A 16,579-nucleotide genomic window follows, 5' to 3' on the forward strand; every position below is an offset into this window, starting at 1 on the left:
GTGTGTGTGTGTGTGTGTGTGTGTGTGTGAGTGTGTGTGAGTGTGAGTGTGTGAGTGTGTGTGTGTGTGTGTGTGTGAGTGTGTGTGTGTGTGTGAGTGTGTAGGTTGGAATACAAACTTGGGTTTTATGTCTCAGGTACACTATCAGATTGGTTGAGACGAGCTGCCCGCTGCCCACTGCCCACTGCCCACTGCCCACTGCCCACTGCCCACTGCCTTGCCCTTGAGCTGCTGGTCTCTGCATGGCTGCACTTCCATGCTAGAGTCACAAGCATGTGCGACATGCACTTTTTCTGGTTAATTTTGTGGGTTCCCCGGACCAAACTCAGGTGCGTGTGTTCCAAGCAACACCGTTCTGACTGAACCATCACCAGAGCCCTGAAGGAGCAGCTTTCTGTGTGCAAAATCCCAACTCCCAGATTTACGAGTTCTGGGAAAGGAAACAGAGAGGAGGAAGCACCGCAGCCCTAAACAGTGCTGATGTGACGTCCCAACCTCCACACACAGGCCCTCGACTTCTCAGCACCAGCAGTGACTTCCATTTCCATCTTTCAGAAAAGGACATCAACCTGAAGCCGGACATCCTGGATCCCGTCACAGACACGCTGGAAGTGGAGCTTGGTAAGACGCCGGGTAACCAGCGTGTATGGATGGCGCTGTGCCTCAGGGAACAAGCGGGACATTAGCCGTGGTCACACTTTCAGGTTAGAGTACTGACTTGGCCCTGACTAGTTTTGTCACCTCTCTTGGCCTCTTGATCCTTCTAAGCCTCAGTCCTTAGGTTTTCCCCTCAGGGTCACATGCTGATCTTCCATTAAGACAGCATGAGGAAACATATTCTAAGCCTGGCTAATTAAAGAAGATGAACTGGCTTTATGTTCTTCTCAGGAAAGGGCAGACATACTTGGATACATGTGCATACATTTCCATTCAGGTTATGTGTTTAGTTTACCAAATTAGCATCAACCCTTATGAATATAATCCTTGGACTACTCCTTAAAGACAGTTACAGGAGAGTACTTCAACTATTGCTCAAACATATTCCAAATGGTGCCTTCTTCTGGATACAGGAGAAATTAACTTTCTTCTGGTTCCTTTTTATTTTGTGAAGTTCAACGACATTTATTACTTTACACACAGCCAAGCAGAAGTTGTTATATTTGAAAACCAATGATGGTGTTTCAGCACAATATTTTTATTTTATTTTATTTTATTTTTCTTTATTAATTACACTTTACTCACTTTGTATCCTCCCCGTGATTCCCTCCCTCCTCCTGTCCCAATCCCTCTCTTCCTCCACCCTCTGCCTGCATGCCCCTTCCCAAGTCCACTGATAGGGGAGGACTTCTTCTCCTTCCTTCTGATCCTAGTCAAAATATTTACCATTTTAAATGATGATGAATTTTTAGACAAAGAAATCTGAACAAATTATCTTTACAGTAAAAGGTCAGTAGGTGGCAGTAGTGGCACATTCTGAGGCTAAAAATAGTGGTGAAGAGGAAAAACTTGAGATGGGACGAAAACAATTCCTTAAAAAATATACAGCCATATTGAGCATAGTGGCATATGCCTGTAATCCCAGCACTAGGGGAGGAAGAGGCAGGTGGATCTCCATGAGCAAACCTGGTCTACTAAGCGAGTCCAGGATAGCCCAGGCTACACAGAGAAACCCTGCCTCAAAAAAAAAAAAAAAATCAGATGTCCATAAGTGTGTGGGGTTTATTTCTGGGTCCTCTGTTCGGTTCCATTGATCCACCATTCCACCATTCTGTTTCTATGCCAGTACCATGCAGTTTTTATAACTGTTGCTCTATAGTACAGCTTAAGATCAGGGATGGCGATACCTCCAGAAGATGTTTTATTGTAGAGGATTGTTTAAGCAGTTCTGGGATTCTTGTTATTCCATATGAAGTTGAGAATTTTTCTTTCCAGGCCTGTAAAGAATTGTGTTGGTAATTTGATGGGAATTGCATTGAATCTGTAGATTGCTTTTGGTAAGATGGCCATTTTTACTATGTTAATCCTGCCAAGCCATGAGCATGGGAGATCTTTCCATCTTTTAATATCTTCTACTAATTTTTTCTTCAGAGACTTGAAATTTTTTTTCATACAAGTCTTTGACTTGCTTGGTTAGTGTTAGAAGCCAAAACCATACAATGGAAAAAAGATAGCATCTTCAACAAATGGTGCTGGTCTAACTGGATGTCTACATGTAGAAAAATGCAAATAGATCCATACTTATCACCCTGCACAAAACTAAAGTCCAAGGGGATCAAAGACCTCAACATAAAACCAGACACATTAAATCGGTTAGAAGAAAAAGTGGGGAATACCCTAGAACTCATTGGTACAGGAGACAACTTCCTGAACAGAACACCGACAGCACAGGCTCTATGATCAACAACCAATAAATGGGACCTCATGAAACTGAAAAGCTTCTGTAAAGCAAAGGACACCGTCATCAAAACAAAACGCCTGCCTACAGATTGGGAAAGAATCTTCACTAATCCTTTATCTGACAGAGGACTAATATCCAGTATATACAAAGAACTAAAGAAGCTGAAAAGCAGCAAACCAAGTAATCCACTTAAAAAATGGGGAACAGAGCTAAAGAGAGAATTCTCTGTAGAGGAATATCAAATGGCAGAGAAGCACTTAAAGAAATGCTCAATGTCATTAGCCATTAGGGAAATGCAAATCAAAACAACCCTGAGATTTCACCTTACACCCATCAGAGTGGCCAAGATAAAAAACTCAAGTGACAACACATGCTAGAGAGGTTGTGGAGAAGGGGGAACCCTTCTCCACTGCGGGTGGGAATGTAAACTTGTACAACCACTCTGGAAATCAATCTGGCGCTTCCTCAGACAAATAGGAATAGTGCTTCCTCAAGATCCAGCCATACCACTCCTAGACATATATCCAAAAGAGGCTCAAGTACACAATAAGGACATTTGCTCAACCATGTTTGTAGCAGCTTTATTTGTAATAGCCAGAAGCTGGAAACAGCCCAGATGTCCCTCAACTGAAAAATGGATACAGAAATTGTGGTACATCTACACAATGGAATATCACTCAACAATGAAAAACAGGGAAATCATGAAATTTGCAGGTAAATGGTGGGACCGGGAAAGGATCATCCTGAGTGAGCTGTCCCAGAAGCAGAAAGACACACATGGTGTATACTCACTCATATATACATATAATATAGGGTAAACCTACTAAAATCTGTACATCTAAAGAAACTAATCAAGAGGGAGGACTCTGACTAAAATGCTCAATGCCCATCCCGAAAGGCAAAGAGGATGGACATCAGAAGAGGAAGAAAACAGGAAACAACCTAGGAACCTGCCACAGAGGGCCTCTGAAAGGCTCTGCCCTGCAGACTATCAAAGCAGATGCTGAGACTTAGGGCCAACTGTTGGGCAGAGTGCATGGAATCTTATGTAAGAAGTGGGAAATAGCAACATCTGGAGAGGACAGGAACTCCACTAGGAGAGCAACTGAACTGAACCAGAAAATTTGAACACAGGGGTCTTCCCAGAGACTCATACTCCAACCAAGTACCATGCATGGAGATAACCTTGAACCCCTGCACAGATGTAGCCCATGGCAGTTCAGTGTCCAAGTGGGTTCCATAGTAATGGGAAGAGGGACTGCCTCTGACATAATCTGATTGGCCTGCTCTTTGATCACCTCCCCCTGAGGGGGGAGCAGCCTTACCAGGCCACAGAAGATGACAATGCAGCCACTCCTGATGAGATCTGATAGACTAAGATCAGAAGGAAGGAGAGGGGGACCTCCCCTATCAGTGGACTTGGGGAGGGGCATGCATGAAGAAGGGGGAGGAAAGGTGGGATTAGGAGGGGAGGAGGGTTTATGGGGGGATACAAAGTGAATAAAGTGTAATTAATAATAAAAAATAAAAGATTAGAAAGTAAAAAAAAGACAAAACAACAAAAAAAAAGAAGGAAAGAAAGAAAAACATACAGACACATACAAGTTGTGGACAACCAGTGAATTTTAAAGCATTGCCAATGGGAAAGGATCAAGATCTGAGGATGAGCTTTCACATAGATTTTCTACCCATCCATCCCGAAGCCAGTCTACGTGGAGTGGGCGGAGGAGGGGGAGGGTGGTCCCAGAGCACCCGAGGCCCATCTGCTGTGCCTCAAGTACTGGCTGCGGTAATGCTGACGGGAAAGAGCCATGCTCATCCTAAAGGTGGCAACAGGCCGTCTATCCTGGAGCCAGAAATGAGTGACTGTGATCCGGGAACAGATTTCGGTTATGCAAAATTCATGTTCCAATGTGATAACAGTTTCACAAAGTTTGTGGTGATGGAAAAAAGAAACTAGTACCTCAGCGCGTGTTTGGAAAGCACTGGGGGAGAGATCAGATACATGTGTGCAGCCTCAGGGGACAGCTCAGCTGTTAGCCACAGTTTCAGCGCTTTGGCAGAAGCCAGTGGTCTGTTCAACTACGAATACATTCTCAGAACTCGAATACATCCTAACTATCGTAAAGACGTTAAGTCAGCCATGGGGGCAGGCAAGGAATGATGGCTCAGGAGGGTAAGAAGGCCCAGGATGCATTGCAGCAAGACTGTGGACCTGAGCACTCCAACCCTTCCACCCTCATTGAGGCTCTGACCGTTAATCCGCCTCACGGAAGGCTCAGTGTGAGGTGTGTGGGCTTCTTTCCCACCATGAACTTCCATTCTTGGGAGCCTCCGACATTCATTCAGTTAGTAAAACGGTCTGGCCGTGTCACACTCCTCATGTAGAGACTGGTGGAAGGTGAAGCTGCTCACAGAGTTCCCTAGTGACATGACTGAGAATTTCCTCATGTTAGGAACATTGCTGCACATTTGAGGTGCACAGCTTAGCTGCACGGGACAAACAGCAGGAAGTAGGTAGCTTAGTGGGGTGTACATGCTTGGCTGATCCTGGTACCCCGACTCACACCTGCCTGCATCCTGATGCAGCCTCTGGGCGTTTCCCTGTCACATCAGTGTGCTGATATGCTTCTTCCTGTTTTCTTGACCTCTGCATTTTCAGGGAAGTCTTTAACTCTACGTTGCAAAGTACAGTTTGGCTTCCAAAAAGAGTTAAAGCCTGTCATAAGGTGGTATGCCAAAGAGTCTACATGGGAGTGGGAGCTCCTAGAATCTGAAAACAAAAGGTAAGGAAAGAAAAAGATCGTGAACTTTAGTCACGGAGACTCAAACTAGGTATCTATCTATCATCTATCAACCATCTATCTACCATCTATCCATCTATTATCTAGCTACCTATCATCTATCGTTATCTACCCACCCATCCATTATCTATCCATCCATATATCATCTATCTGTTTCTTATCTCCTATCTCTCATCTATCATATTAATTTAAGACGTGGAGGCAGACCGTGTCTGATGGGCCCTAACGTGAACTAGGTCTACTCAGCATGTGGTGAGTGCTGGAGGCATACACACACAGCGCTGCTTCCCTGAGGCTGTGTCACTTAGTGATGTTGGGCCATGTTGCCGTGTTATTACTGTGCTGCTTGCTCAATGGTTTAAGACATCCTAGATCATGTTAAAGTATTTTAAATTAAATTAACTTTTTTGGGGGACAGGGTCGCGTGTGTTCCAGACAGGCTTCAAACTGTCCGTAGATGAGGATGAAGTTCTTGAGGGCTGAAATTGCAGGCCTGTGTCACCATGCCCTCTGCGTGTGGCTCTAACCCTGACCTCACACATACTAGACCGTCACCCTACCCACTGAGCCACATCCAAGTGCTCTCTCTCTCTCGCTTCTTCTGTCTTGACACCAGGGATTTCCACTGTACTTTGCATGTACTCTATTACTAGGCCAAATCCTCAGACCAGAAAGGGTTAAAAAACAAATGGGAGAGGGTGGTGCCTGCCACACCCAGTCTTTGGCACCATGACACAGATTCCGACAAAAAGGGAATTGGTGAAGCAGCTTCCACTGGGGTCGAGCCTCATCTAAGAACACGAGCAGGCGGCAACATTTTAGGATAATTAGAGCTCATTTATCGTTGCCTGTGATGCTCATAAAACCCAGAGTTTATGGGAGAGAGCTTGACCAGTTGAAAGGAAGCTTGTAGAGCTTCGAGCCAAGCCATCCAATGTCACGGTACTGATGGGTGTGGACTGTTTTCCTCCTTCTCCAGCACCGACTCCACGGCCAAGAGCAAAGTCATCGAAGCCACCGCTTTCCTGAGAGAAGTCACATGGCGAGATCTCCGCAGAGAGTTCGTTTGCTTTGCCCAGAACTCCATCGGGAACACAACACGGAGTGTGCAGCTGAGGAAGAAGGACGGAGGTGAGCCCAGAGCCCTCTTCTTCAGATCCACCGCTCTTCTCCTGGCAGAGAGCGAGCATTTCCCCAGGGCACAGCATCGATCGAGGTTTGTGGAGAATGCCCTCCAGACGCTGAAGCGTTGGCTGGGCTAGGTTTAGAGCCTTGCCCGTGGTCACACAGCTGACTTTGACCTAGGCTTCTTAACCGGCCACTCGTAATGAAAGAGCTGGTTGCTCAGCCCACTCATGTGGTGCCTTCACCTCGTCACCCATTCATCTGCCCTTTTCACTTATCCACTCACCCAGCAGTGAATCAGCTCACTCGCTGCCTGGCACCCACGGGACCCTCCGGCCCCACAAGGCACTGTGGCAGGCCCAGAGTTCAGACCTCACCTGCTCTGCTGTTTGCCCTAGCTGGCCTCCAGAAAACACGGAAACAGCCAGTAGAATTGTCCACCGGGAGCAGTTTGATCCTTAGTACGGTGTCCGGAGCCACTGTGGGGTCGGTCCTCACTTCCTCAGTGAGACGATGACTCTAGCACAACCAAGCAACCCTAAGTGTCACTTAGGGTGACAATGCAAGTGTGCTATGACGGTGGCTTTTCAGTGTAGCTATTCATGAGATGGACCATGGAGCCAAGTGATTTCTGGCTCAGGGACGCTTAGAGTTCAGCAGGGATGAGAGCGCACAGGGCTAGTTGATAACAGGCAATGGGAAAGGTGCAGGTGAGCTGTGAAGACATTCACAGGGTATAAATAAGTACAAGGGCTAAGTGCTGCAGGCCGCCCCGTCAGGGCCTTCCCATGCCGCCTGGCTTTCTACCGTCGATCACAGACAGTTCCTAAGATGTCCTCAGATTGGAGACCGATGCAGGCGGCAGCAGTGACGTTCGCTACGGACCCAGGTGTGCTGGCCCAGATGTGCTCGCTCACAGTCCTTGTTTCCTTCAGCCGTGTTCGTGCCCCTCCTCCTCGGCACGGCTGTGGTGCTGGTTGGCGTTCTGGTGGCAGCTGCCTTGCTCTACTGGTACTGGATTGAAATTGTCCTGCTGTGTCGAATCTGCAGGAGCAAGGATGGCACTCCGAGGGGTAAGATCGATCACCCAGCATGCTGTTCTCTGACTTTGCACAAGACAAGACCCACACTCCTCCCTCTCCCTCTCCCTCCCTCCCGGCTTTCTTTCCTCACATCGTTCGGTGTGATCTCACATGGGCCAGAGAGCTCCATCAGAGGGAGGAAGTCAGAGGCAGCTAGTGCCCGGCAGGCGGCTTATCCCTGCAGTTTCACTTCTCCCAGCTCTGGCTCTACATGGAGGAAAGACTGGAGGAAAAGCTCTGGTTCATTCTACTTACAGGAACCTTGTAGAGGACACCTTTGTGGGATTTGTAGGACTTTTCTCTCGGCTAATCAGCCTGAGAAAATGCAGCAAGTGATGGCTTCATGTCCTGGTCTCCTCAGCCATAAAACAGGGCTGTGACGGCAGAGAGGATGACGTGGGAGCTCACTGAGGTTAGACCCGGAGTGTGTTTAGACTGGTAACTTAGTGCATAGAATTCAGTGTGAAGGTCGTCCCTTGAGGACTGGAGCACGTATCTTGCCTGTTAGACACAGCTCCTTAGACAAAGAGAGATGAAGCCACAGTCTTCAGATTAGTCCGGTAGGAGCGGCTGTACCTTGGCTTTGACTCTCTAGACTGGCTTTGGGAAACCCATCACCTGGGTTATCGCCACATGAAAATAAGACATTCTAGGCAGGGAATTTGTCCCAAACAAGTGGGAAATTGTACAAAATACAAGTAAGTCCCTCTGTAACTGATGAAGCTTCTGCCAATTTATCCATAAGTCATGATTATAACCCCTATCAGGGCTGGGTGGGGCTAGAACACGGTTGTAACCTTTGCTGGCCCCAGCAAACCTCAGGTTAGCATATTCGCAGTTTCGGTGAATGACTGCTGCTTGGGGCAGAAGCCCTTCCTGCCAGATAAACACGCTCACTGGGAGGCTCCTGAGGCCAGTGGCTTTCACAGGCATCATCCAGAAAGGGGAGAAAGAATTCAATTCCCAACACCAGAAAACAGTAAGAATCACCCAGAACCAAGCTAAGAAAGCAGAAGGAAACACACACACACTTCATCTGTAGAGTATTGGTAACGCCCTTTGAAATCCTTAAGACAATGGTTTTTCAGACTCTTGGCTTGCTTCATTAGTCTTTTTATTTTATGTCTACGCAATCTGCTGAAGGTGACACCGTTTCTTTCACTAATACGGCTTTTACCTTGAGATTCTAGAGCTTATGGAGAGGAGCCAGTTGACAGGGAAACAGACAAGTTTGTCCTCTGGCCTCTCTTCATGTGGTTTGCTTGCAGCAGTTTCCAAGCACAGTGACTTCGCGCCCTCTGCTGGTCAAACTGATATTTTTCTGCAAAATGAAAGCCAACGAGTTTATTGTGAATATTTAAAGTTAATTTAGGAAGAAATGGTATCAGGAGGACGTAAGCAGGCCATCTGTCAGCACAGTCTATAAGTGCAGTCCTAAGTAATAGAGAGCCGTGGGATTTTACAAGACTACGAAAGGACTAGAGGCAGCCAGGCAGCCAGGCAGCCGTGGTGTGTCATCTCACCACGGCAGCTCTTACCTGCAGACCCCGCCCCACGTTTTCCCATCTGGGCGACTGAGCACCTCCCAGACCAGCCTCTAGGACACTGGGGCTCTGCACCCCGTCTTGTTTGTGGTTGGAACTCAATCCCAAGGGCCTCTCCTCGGGCCCCACTGGGCACGAGTGCTGCCCACACTGTGGCCACCTGTAGCCACACTGTGGGCAGAGGCTGTGGGATGCGCAGATCTGCCTGATGACATCACCACCCGCTGCACCCGATGCCCTCATGGCGTCCTAAGGCGCTTCTGTAAATGCAGCTTCTCAACACAAGGGGAGAGCTGGGGGGGGGGGGGGGGATCTAGCCCGGCTCTGTGTTGCCTCAGGCCACACGTGTGCTTGGCAGCCTTCCAGGGGCCTCACCTTACACTCAAGAGATTCAGATAGAGCTTCTGTCTCGAGCCACCTCGTGACAAGCGTGTGTTATGGTGCACGCACCTGAGGCTGCTCTTCTTTGCAGAAACAAAATACAGCATGCTTGTGTAAGCCTAGAAGGTGTCGCGTACTACACACTAGGCTGTGAGCTTTACGGGCGTGTATATAATTCTGTCACTACACACAGGTGGACTGTATGTACCTGTAGCTGTTCTCCCAATGTTCCCAGGTTTAGATAGGTCAAACAACCAACATTCAATTTAAGTGGAAGAGAACACGAGTCCAGCCAAGAGACCTGTTAGATGCCAGGTCTGTGTGGCGGCTGATGGTGTCGCAGATGGCAAACAGTGTTTAGGAGTGGGCGTATGTTCTACAGGAATGACAACCGCAGGCCAGTCCCACAGTTGCGTGCTGTTCGGTGCTGTGTACCGGACGTGCATGGTGAGCACGAGCAGGCCTCGCCGGCAGCCCCACACATGGGAGGGTTGTAATGGCCACGGCAGCGCTGGGTGACGGGCTTCTGGGGTTGTCTTATGGGACCTCCCTGCACCTGTGCCCGCTTCTGACTGAGCTGCCACTTGGTGGGGTGGGGCTGTAAGGACACCGAGCTCTCCCCGACAGATATGGGGTGCGGGCCTTAGCAGAACTTGCTTTCTGGTTATCATCACACTTTAATGGAGCAGGCTCCCCTTTGATGTGTAAGTAATGAGCCAGAAACACGGCGGATGCAAAGAAAGACGCCCTCCGGAGCCCACGGATTTAGTCATGGGCCCAGCTGTTTGATCTAGCCCCAGAGAGGACACAGGAAGCTTCATAAATTAACCATTCAGTTTTATATGGACAATCAAAGCCACGCCACGTAGTGGTATGATTCTAAAATGGGCACATCTGCTGGTTTTGTTTTTAACTCTTCTTTGTAATGGTCCCAAATCTTATTTCATACCCATTTAGCATTTGCTCCAAGCATCTCTAGATACCATGATAGTTAAAGAGAGAGAGAGAGAGAGCATTGGTTACGCTTCCTGTTCCCTTTTCTCAGATACGAAGGAATTTGATGCTTTTGTATCCTATGCACACTGGAGTTCTCCGGAGAGGGAGGGCACCGGATCTGTGAGTGAGGAACACTTGGCCCTGAACCTGTTCCCAGAAGTGCTGGAAAACAGATATGGATACAGCTTATGTTTGCTTGAAAGAGATGTGACTCCTGGAGGAGGTAGGTCTGGCCTGCCCGGAAGCCCGCTAGAACCCGGAGAGCAAGCCAGAGCTTTTCTGTTGCCCCTTCTGCAGCTTCTGCATAGGCGGACATATGCAGCTTCTGCATGTTAGCTTTTTATGAGCTTAGATCCTCTTTGGCAAGAACACAGAAAAGCATGTTCCAGAGACACGCTCTGTCTTCCAAAAAAAAAAAAAATCCATTTTCAGGAGAATAATGAATAATAGAGGGTGCTGGGAAAGCCATCCAGGAGAAGGGGCTCTTTCCCGGATGCTTCTTGGGAAATAATCACTCTCACCTGGAACAGATGGCCTTGCTGGCTTCTAGAACATTGCTCTTCAGATTCTCAGCATGGGGTGTAGCAGCCATCTCAGCTGGATGTCACCCACGGAAGCACCCAGGATTCAGACGGCCTAGTGACCTTCCGTGTGTGTCGATATACCATATCCCTCAGTCATGTTCCAATGTGACTTATGTGGTTTAGACAGTGGATTATTAAGGCAGAGTCCAGGGACGGTCACTGGGTGTTGGAGCGGTGACAGTAAGAGGGGCGGAGGAACCTTTCTCCTTATCTCTTTTCCCACCCAAGAGCTTCTAGATCAGGAGGAGCCAGGCGTGTGTGGGAGGCTGGACGTTGCTTTAATAATATCAGTTGAAAGTCGTCGATCGATTTGCCTCTAGTGTACGCAGACGACATTGTGAGTGTCATCAAGAAAAGCCGAAGAGGAATATTCATCCTGAGTCCCAGCTATGTCAACGGACCCTGCATCTTTGAGCTACAAGCAGCAGTGAGCCTTGCCTTGGTTGATCAGACGCTGAAATTGATTTTAATTAAATTCTCTTCCTTCCAAGAGCCAGACTCTCTACCCGAGCTTGTCAAGAAGGCCCTGCGGGTTCTCCCCACAGTCACATGGAAAGGCGTGAAGTCAGCCCACGCTAGTTCCAGGTTCTGGATGCAAGTGTGTTACCATATGCCTGTGAAGAACTCCAGTGGGTTTGTGTTCAATAGGCTCAGAGCTATCCTGAGGGGGTTCTCCCCCGGAAAGGACCTGGTAGGACAGAAGCCAGTGGGAGGAGTGCCCAGCGCAGGAACCCCTCCTCTCCAGCCACCAGAAGAAGTGCTGATGGGTGGGGCCTGCTGCCTGGACCCGGCTGGTAGGAAGCTGGCTCCTCCTTTGCTCAGTGCCCAGCCAGCTTGGCAGGCAGCTGGATGAAGCAGCAGCTGAGGTTTGGGGTCGGAGTTCCTGGAACCAGAGGGAGGGTATCCAGACCTCTGCAGGCACTCAGCTCACATTGCCAGAGAGTATCAGCTCCATGCGTTGTCGAGCATGCCCGAGTGCCTGCTTTGTACTGTGTGTATGAATTTATCAGATATATGTGAGAATGTATGTGTGTGTGCAATCAGATAAATGTGATTCTGTTTTATTAGGTATGAGTGATTGAAACTCTGTGTAATGTTTTTCTGTAAAGAAATTTTGCTGCATGTTTATTCATCAGCTCTACAGAGAGGAAACAGGGAAGGTGAGACAAACAGCGCAGAACAGACAGGGCCTCCTGGGTCCTTGTGGGAAATGACCCCTCTGGAGGCATGAGCTAGGGGCGCGTTTCTAGACCTGCAGTTGGACAATGTGAGTGGAATCCGTTGTTGGCAGAAAATATCCACACTCAGAAATGCACTTAGTGGGCTTGTGTCTTAGCCTGGCAGCACGCTGCAGAATTGTGGCCACAGTCCATTTGACTGAGGGGCTGCGTGAGAGCTGTGCTTTCTGCCCTGCTCAGTACAGTGAGGGAAGGTCACACCACAAGCCCCTAGCTCTGGACTAAAGACGCAAGCTCCACATTAGGAGGGCCAAACATTTGAGTCGAGTTCTGCCGTGTGGGTAGCAGGACACTGCCCTCCCGCTGGCTGATAGAGTCTGTAGAGGATTTGGATTTAGGAACAGGATAGAGCCGATTGCAACTTCTCCTTGCTTCCTCGACCAGAGACCTTTCAAAGTCTCACCACATGTCTCTGGAAGGTGAGATTAATGAGGCCCAGATCATTAGTCCACCTGAGAGACAAGGAAGGGATTAGCAGTTACATACGAGGTGGAGAGACCGAGACAGTCCATCTGAGTCCAGGGCATCAGTTATAACTCCTCAGTTTATAGGCGGCAAGAATAGAGCGGATACCTCACCTGTGTGACCCACTTACCTGCTGAGGGTGGCGCCCTGTGCGCGCGCCACCTGACTGAGTGGTCTTAGTGGAAGTCTTCCTTGATAACAACATGACGGGTTTAAGGGCCAGCCCATTGTTTTGATTAGCTGGATTTGATTCTCATAAGTTGGTCTGCAGCTAAAACAGGGTTCTAATTTGGTGTGGATGTTTATGACCCTCGGGCGCCCCCTTTCCTGGTGGACAGCCCCCTTATGAACCGATTCACATGTCAGGAGTCACACCCACGGACCGAATGAGACCCACATGCGGAGCAGGTCGGCCGTAGTCATCCGGCGACTTGCTGCCTGTGTGAAAGCGCCTCTGACCTTCCTTGCAGAAGAACCACATCAGAAGAACGACCATGGTTTTGGCATTGAGTAGCATCCTGGCTGGAAAGCTCAGAAGTAAGGAGGAGCCGAAGGGTATAAATTGGGCCTGGAGGAAGCGTCCTGCAGTGGCCAGGAACCACACTTGTGGAACTGCTATGCCCTGGCTGTGCCCAGGTTTCCTGGGTCTCCTGCTAGCCTCTCTGAGATGGCAGATTTAGAAACCTCTTCTGGCCAGTGCAGCCAGGTTTATCTTGTTCCAAGATGTCTGAGCTTCCAAGGATTCCAGAGTCCTGCCTTTGGCCTTACAGTGTCTCAGACTTGTACATACATGAAAGCAGAAATACCCAGTGCGTGTTTACAAAGTGTCCTCTTTCCCATAGCCAGGTCTAGTGAAGACGGCAGACTTTCATTTAGGATGAAACATGAGTAATATTCATCCCATGCATATTAGCCAAAACAGATTTCCTATGTAGGAGAGGCTGTGGCTGAGCCGCTGGACTCAGCAGAGTGAGAGCAAAGCACTGTTTTCTGATTGCACCTTCTAGAAAAGCGCCATGTTTCTGGCCTCTTGTTTTATGCTTGTTGCACAGATAGGATGGTCACTGCGCTTCATCTCCCCATGAAAAGCATCCCCATGTGAGTCTGGATGCTGCCCTTCCAGGACACACCCTTTTGCACCTAGTGTGGTCCACCAGACGGTTCTCCGTGACATTTATGTTGCTCCCAGGTTGACGTGTCAAGTAAGATGAAATACATGCATACAGTCCCGGCTACCGGCTTGATAAACGTTACATCATTTTGGAAGAGGGAAACTTGACTGAGAATGCCCCCACCAGATTGGCCTGTGGGCAAGCCTGTGGTACATTTTCTTGACTGGTGACCAATGTGGGAGTCATCAATGAGGAGGCAGGCGGAAGAAGCCATGGGTAGGTCACCAATAAACAGTACCCTCATGGCTCTGCTTCAGTGCCTGCCTTTCAGGTTCCGGGCTGGTACTCTGTTGTAAGCGACTATTAATATTTACGATTGATGTATCTTCTGGTAACTACGATGCTGTTAGTCCTAAACAGCTGTGCAACCAAATCAGCACCCAGAGACTGGGTTTATTTAATTAACCTAGAACACAATGCTGGGCAATAGTTACTCTCTCTTAAACCTCCAAGCCCTCATAGTTTCCTAATATTTAGATTTTTACCCATTATACTTGCTTTTTGTGAAATCTTAGGTCTGATTCATTCTTTCCATACTGTTCCCCGATCTCTTTCCTGCCTCTGTTCTCCCAGCTCTCTTCTCGCCTGGACAATGGACCTGAGAATTTTAAGCTGCAATAAACCCTTCCCTCCCCAATTCACTGAAACTGCGAATATGTCAACCCGAGGTTTGCCAGGGCCAGCGAAGGTTACAGCTGTGTTCTAGCCCCACCCAGCACTGATGGTGTTACAGTCATGTCTTACAGATAAATGAGAAGCTTCATCAGTCATAACGGGACTTGTATTTTGTGCAACTTCCCACTGTTTGGGACAAATCCCCAGCCTGGAATGTCTTATTTTCATATGGTGATAACCTGGGTGTCAGGGTCCTAAAGCTGGACTACAGACTCAAAGCCATTCCTGGTGTTTTGTCACAGAAGTTGAAACCCTAGCCGAGACAGTACCCTTCTCATCACAGCCATAAAGCCTGGGGCCATGCAGAGAACAGTCACTGAGGGTCGGCGAGCTGATCCAGAAGGCAAAGTACTTTCAGGGCATCCTGGTGACTTAATGTCAGTCCCCTGAGCCCACATACAGGCGAAAGACAGCAAGTTCTCAAAGCTGTCCTCCGACCCTGCCTGCCATTTCATGTGCATCTGTGAGCACTCTCCTTCTCCTGTACATTCATAAACAATGATAAATAACACTAAGCTTTGAGAAGGTAAAAAAATTCACTTGAGGACCTTGAAAAGTAAACAATAACAAGCGGGTTAAAGAAAACAAGAATCCAGAGCTTATCAAAATCTCTCTCCATTTTTTTTTTTTTTTGTCTACTGATCTAGACTGAGTCAACCTATCTCTTTTTATTTTATTTATATTTATTTATTTATTCTTATTTTTTATTTTTTACAATTTATTACATTTTATATCCCAATTATAGTCCCCTCCCTCATCTCCTCCCGGTCCCACCCTCCCTCACTCTTCCCCCATCCCATTCCCCTAGTTCACTGAAAGGGGGAGTTCTCCCTGTTGCACTCCCTGTTCTGAGTGCAAGGGCACTCAGCCAGGGGGAAGTGATCAAGAACAGGCAACCCAGTTCATGACAGCGAGAGGGCTTACCAAAAGGCTTCAGCTAAAGCTTGAAGAATTTCCTCCATGTCCTTTCTCTTCGTTTTCTTATCCCTTCCGTGAGTCACTGCCCAGACCTTAGACAATGCAGGGTTTGAAGCAGCAGCCTCAAGAAAAGCGTGCCACTAGAGATACTCAGCAACCTATTCTCCAAGGACTGAGAACTGTGCCCTTAGGTCTAAGGAGCTGGGTTCCTACAGAGTATAGTGAGCTCCTATCGATATTTTTTCTCTATGTCCTTTTACAGTGTGCAATGTCCATTGGAGAGTGAGGTTAATAAACCCCAATCCTGGCTAGAAAACTACCGAGAAAAGGAGAGGGGACCCATGAAGCCACAAAATACTATAGATACTGCAGACAGAAGCATTAGAAAGCAAAGCTGCAAGGCTGTTCACAACTCTTGGACTTGTCAGCAAGCTGAATCTGATGCATTTGGTCATAAAACAGCTGCACTTCCAGGCAGGTCGCCGGGAATGCCCATGGTGCACACCTTTGATCCTAGCACTGGAGACGTAGAGACAGGTGGATCTCTGAGAGTTTAAGACTAGTTTGGTCCACATAGTGTGCTCTTGAAGAGCCAGGACCACAAAGTGAGACTCTGTCTCAAAAACAAACAACCACAACAGAAAATAAACAATGGAAGGGCCGTTGGAAGGTGAGTTTGGAAGGGGTGCCCAAACTCAGTGACACCACAGCCACAGATTGGCTGAAGTTTGTGGCCTTCCTCCCACCTTCCTGCCAAAACAGCAGCACAAGATGTGAAGCTGCACAGCACAGCATAGTAAGGCCAGTGCTCAGAAAGTTCACAGTCATGAGGGCAGAGAGCTATCCCAGCAGGAAGTGTGTTACACATGGGAGAAGACCGGTGTGCTGGATGGCTTCATGCCAAATTGATACAAGCTAGAGTTATCTAAAGGGAGGAAACCTCAGCTGAGAAAATGCTTTGGTAGCATCCGGCTGTAGGGCATTTTCTTGATTAGTGATTGATGGGGAAGGGTCCAGCCCATTGTAGGTGGGGCCGTCCCTGGGCTGGTGGTCCTGGCTTCTATAAGAAAGCAGGCTGAGCAAGGCATGGGGAGTAAGCCAGTAGGCAGTACCCTCCATGGCCTCTGCATCAGCTCCTGCCTCCAGCCTCCATGGCCTCTGCATCAGCTCCTGCCTCCAGGTCCCTGTCCTGTGTGA

At 48.3% G+C, this 16,579-nt stretch overlaps 1 protein-coding gene across 1 annotated transcript in view; it reads left to right on the forward strand.

Annotated features, from left to right (window-relative positions):
- Positions 1 to 16,579, forward strand: part of Il18rap (interleukin 18 receptor accessory protein) — a 36,642-nt gene that overhangs the window by 12,368 nt on the left and 7,695 nt on the right. Inside the window, exons 5-10 of the mRNA XM_055608050.1 lie at positions 556 to 621; positions 5,061 to 5,184; positions 6,182 to 6,333; positions 7,263 to 7,400; positions 10,380 to 10,553; positions 11,235 to 11,708. Coding sequence (XP_055464025.1) covers positions 556 to 621; positions 5,061 to 5,184; positions 6,182 to 6,333; positions 7,263 to 7,400; positions 10,380 to 10,553; positions 11,235 to 11,708 — 1,128 coding nt within the window. The remainder of the gene's footprint in view (positions 1 to 555; positions 622 to 5,060; positions 5,185 to 6,181; positions 6,334 to 7,262; positions 7,401 to 10,379; positions 10,554 to 11,234; positions 11,709 to 16,579) is intronic.

The sequence above is a fragment of the Psammomys obesus genome, unplaced genomic scaffold (genome assembly GCF_907164565.1).
Source record: "Psammomys obesus unplaced genomic scaffold, mPsaObe1.curated_primary_1811, whole genome shotgun sequence".
Lineage (NCBI taxonomy): Eukaryota > Metazoa > Chordata > Mammalia > Rodentia > Muridae > Psammomys > Psammomys obesus.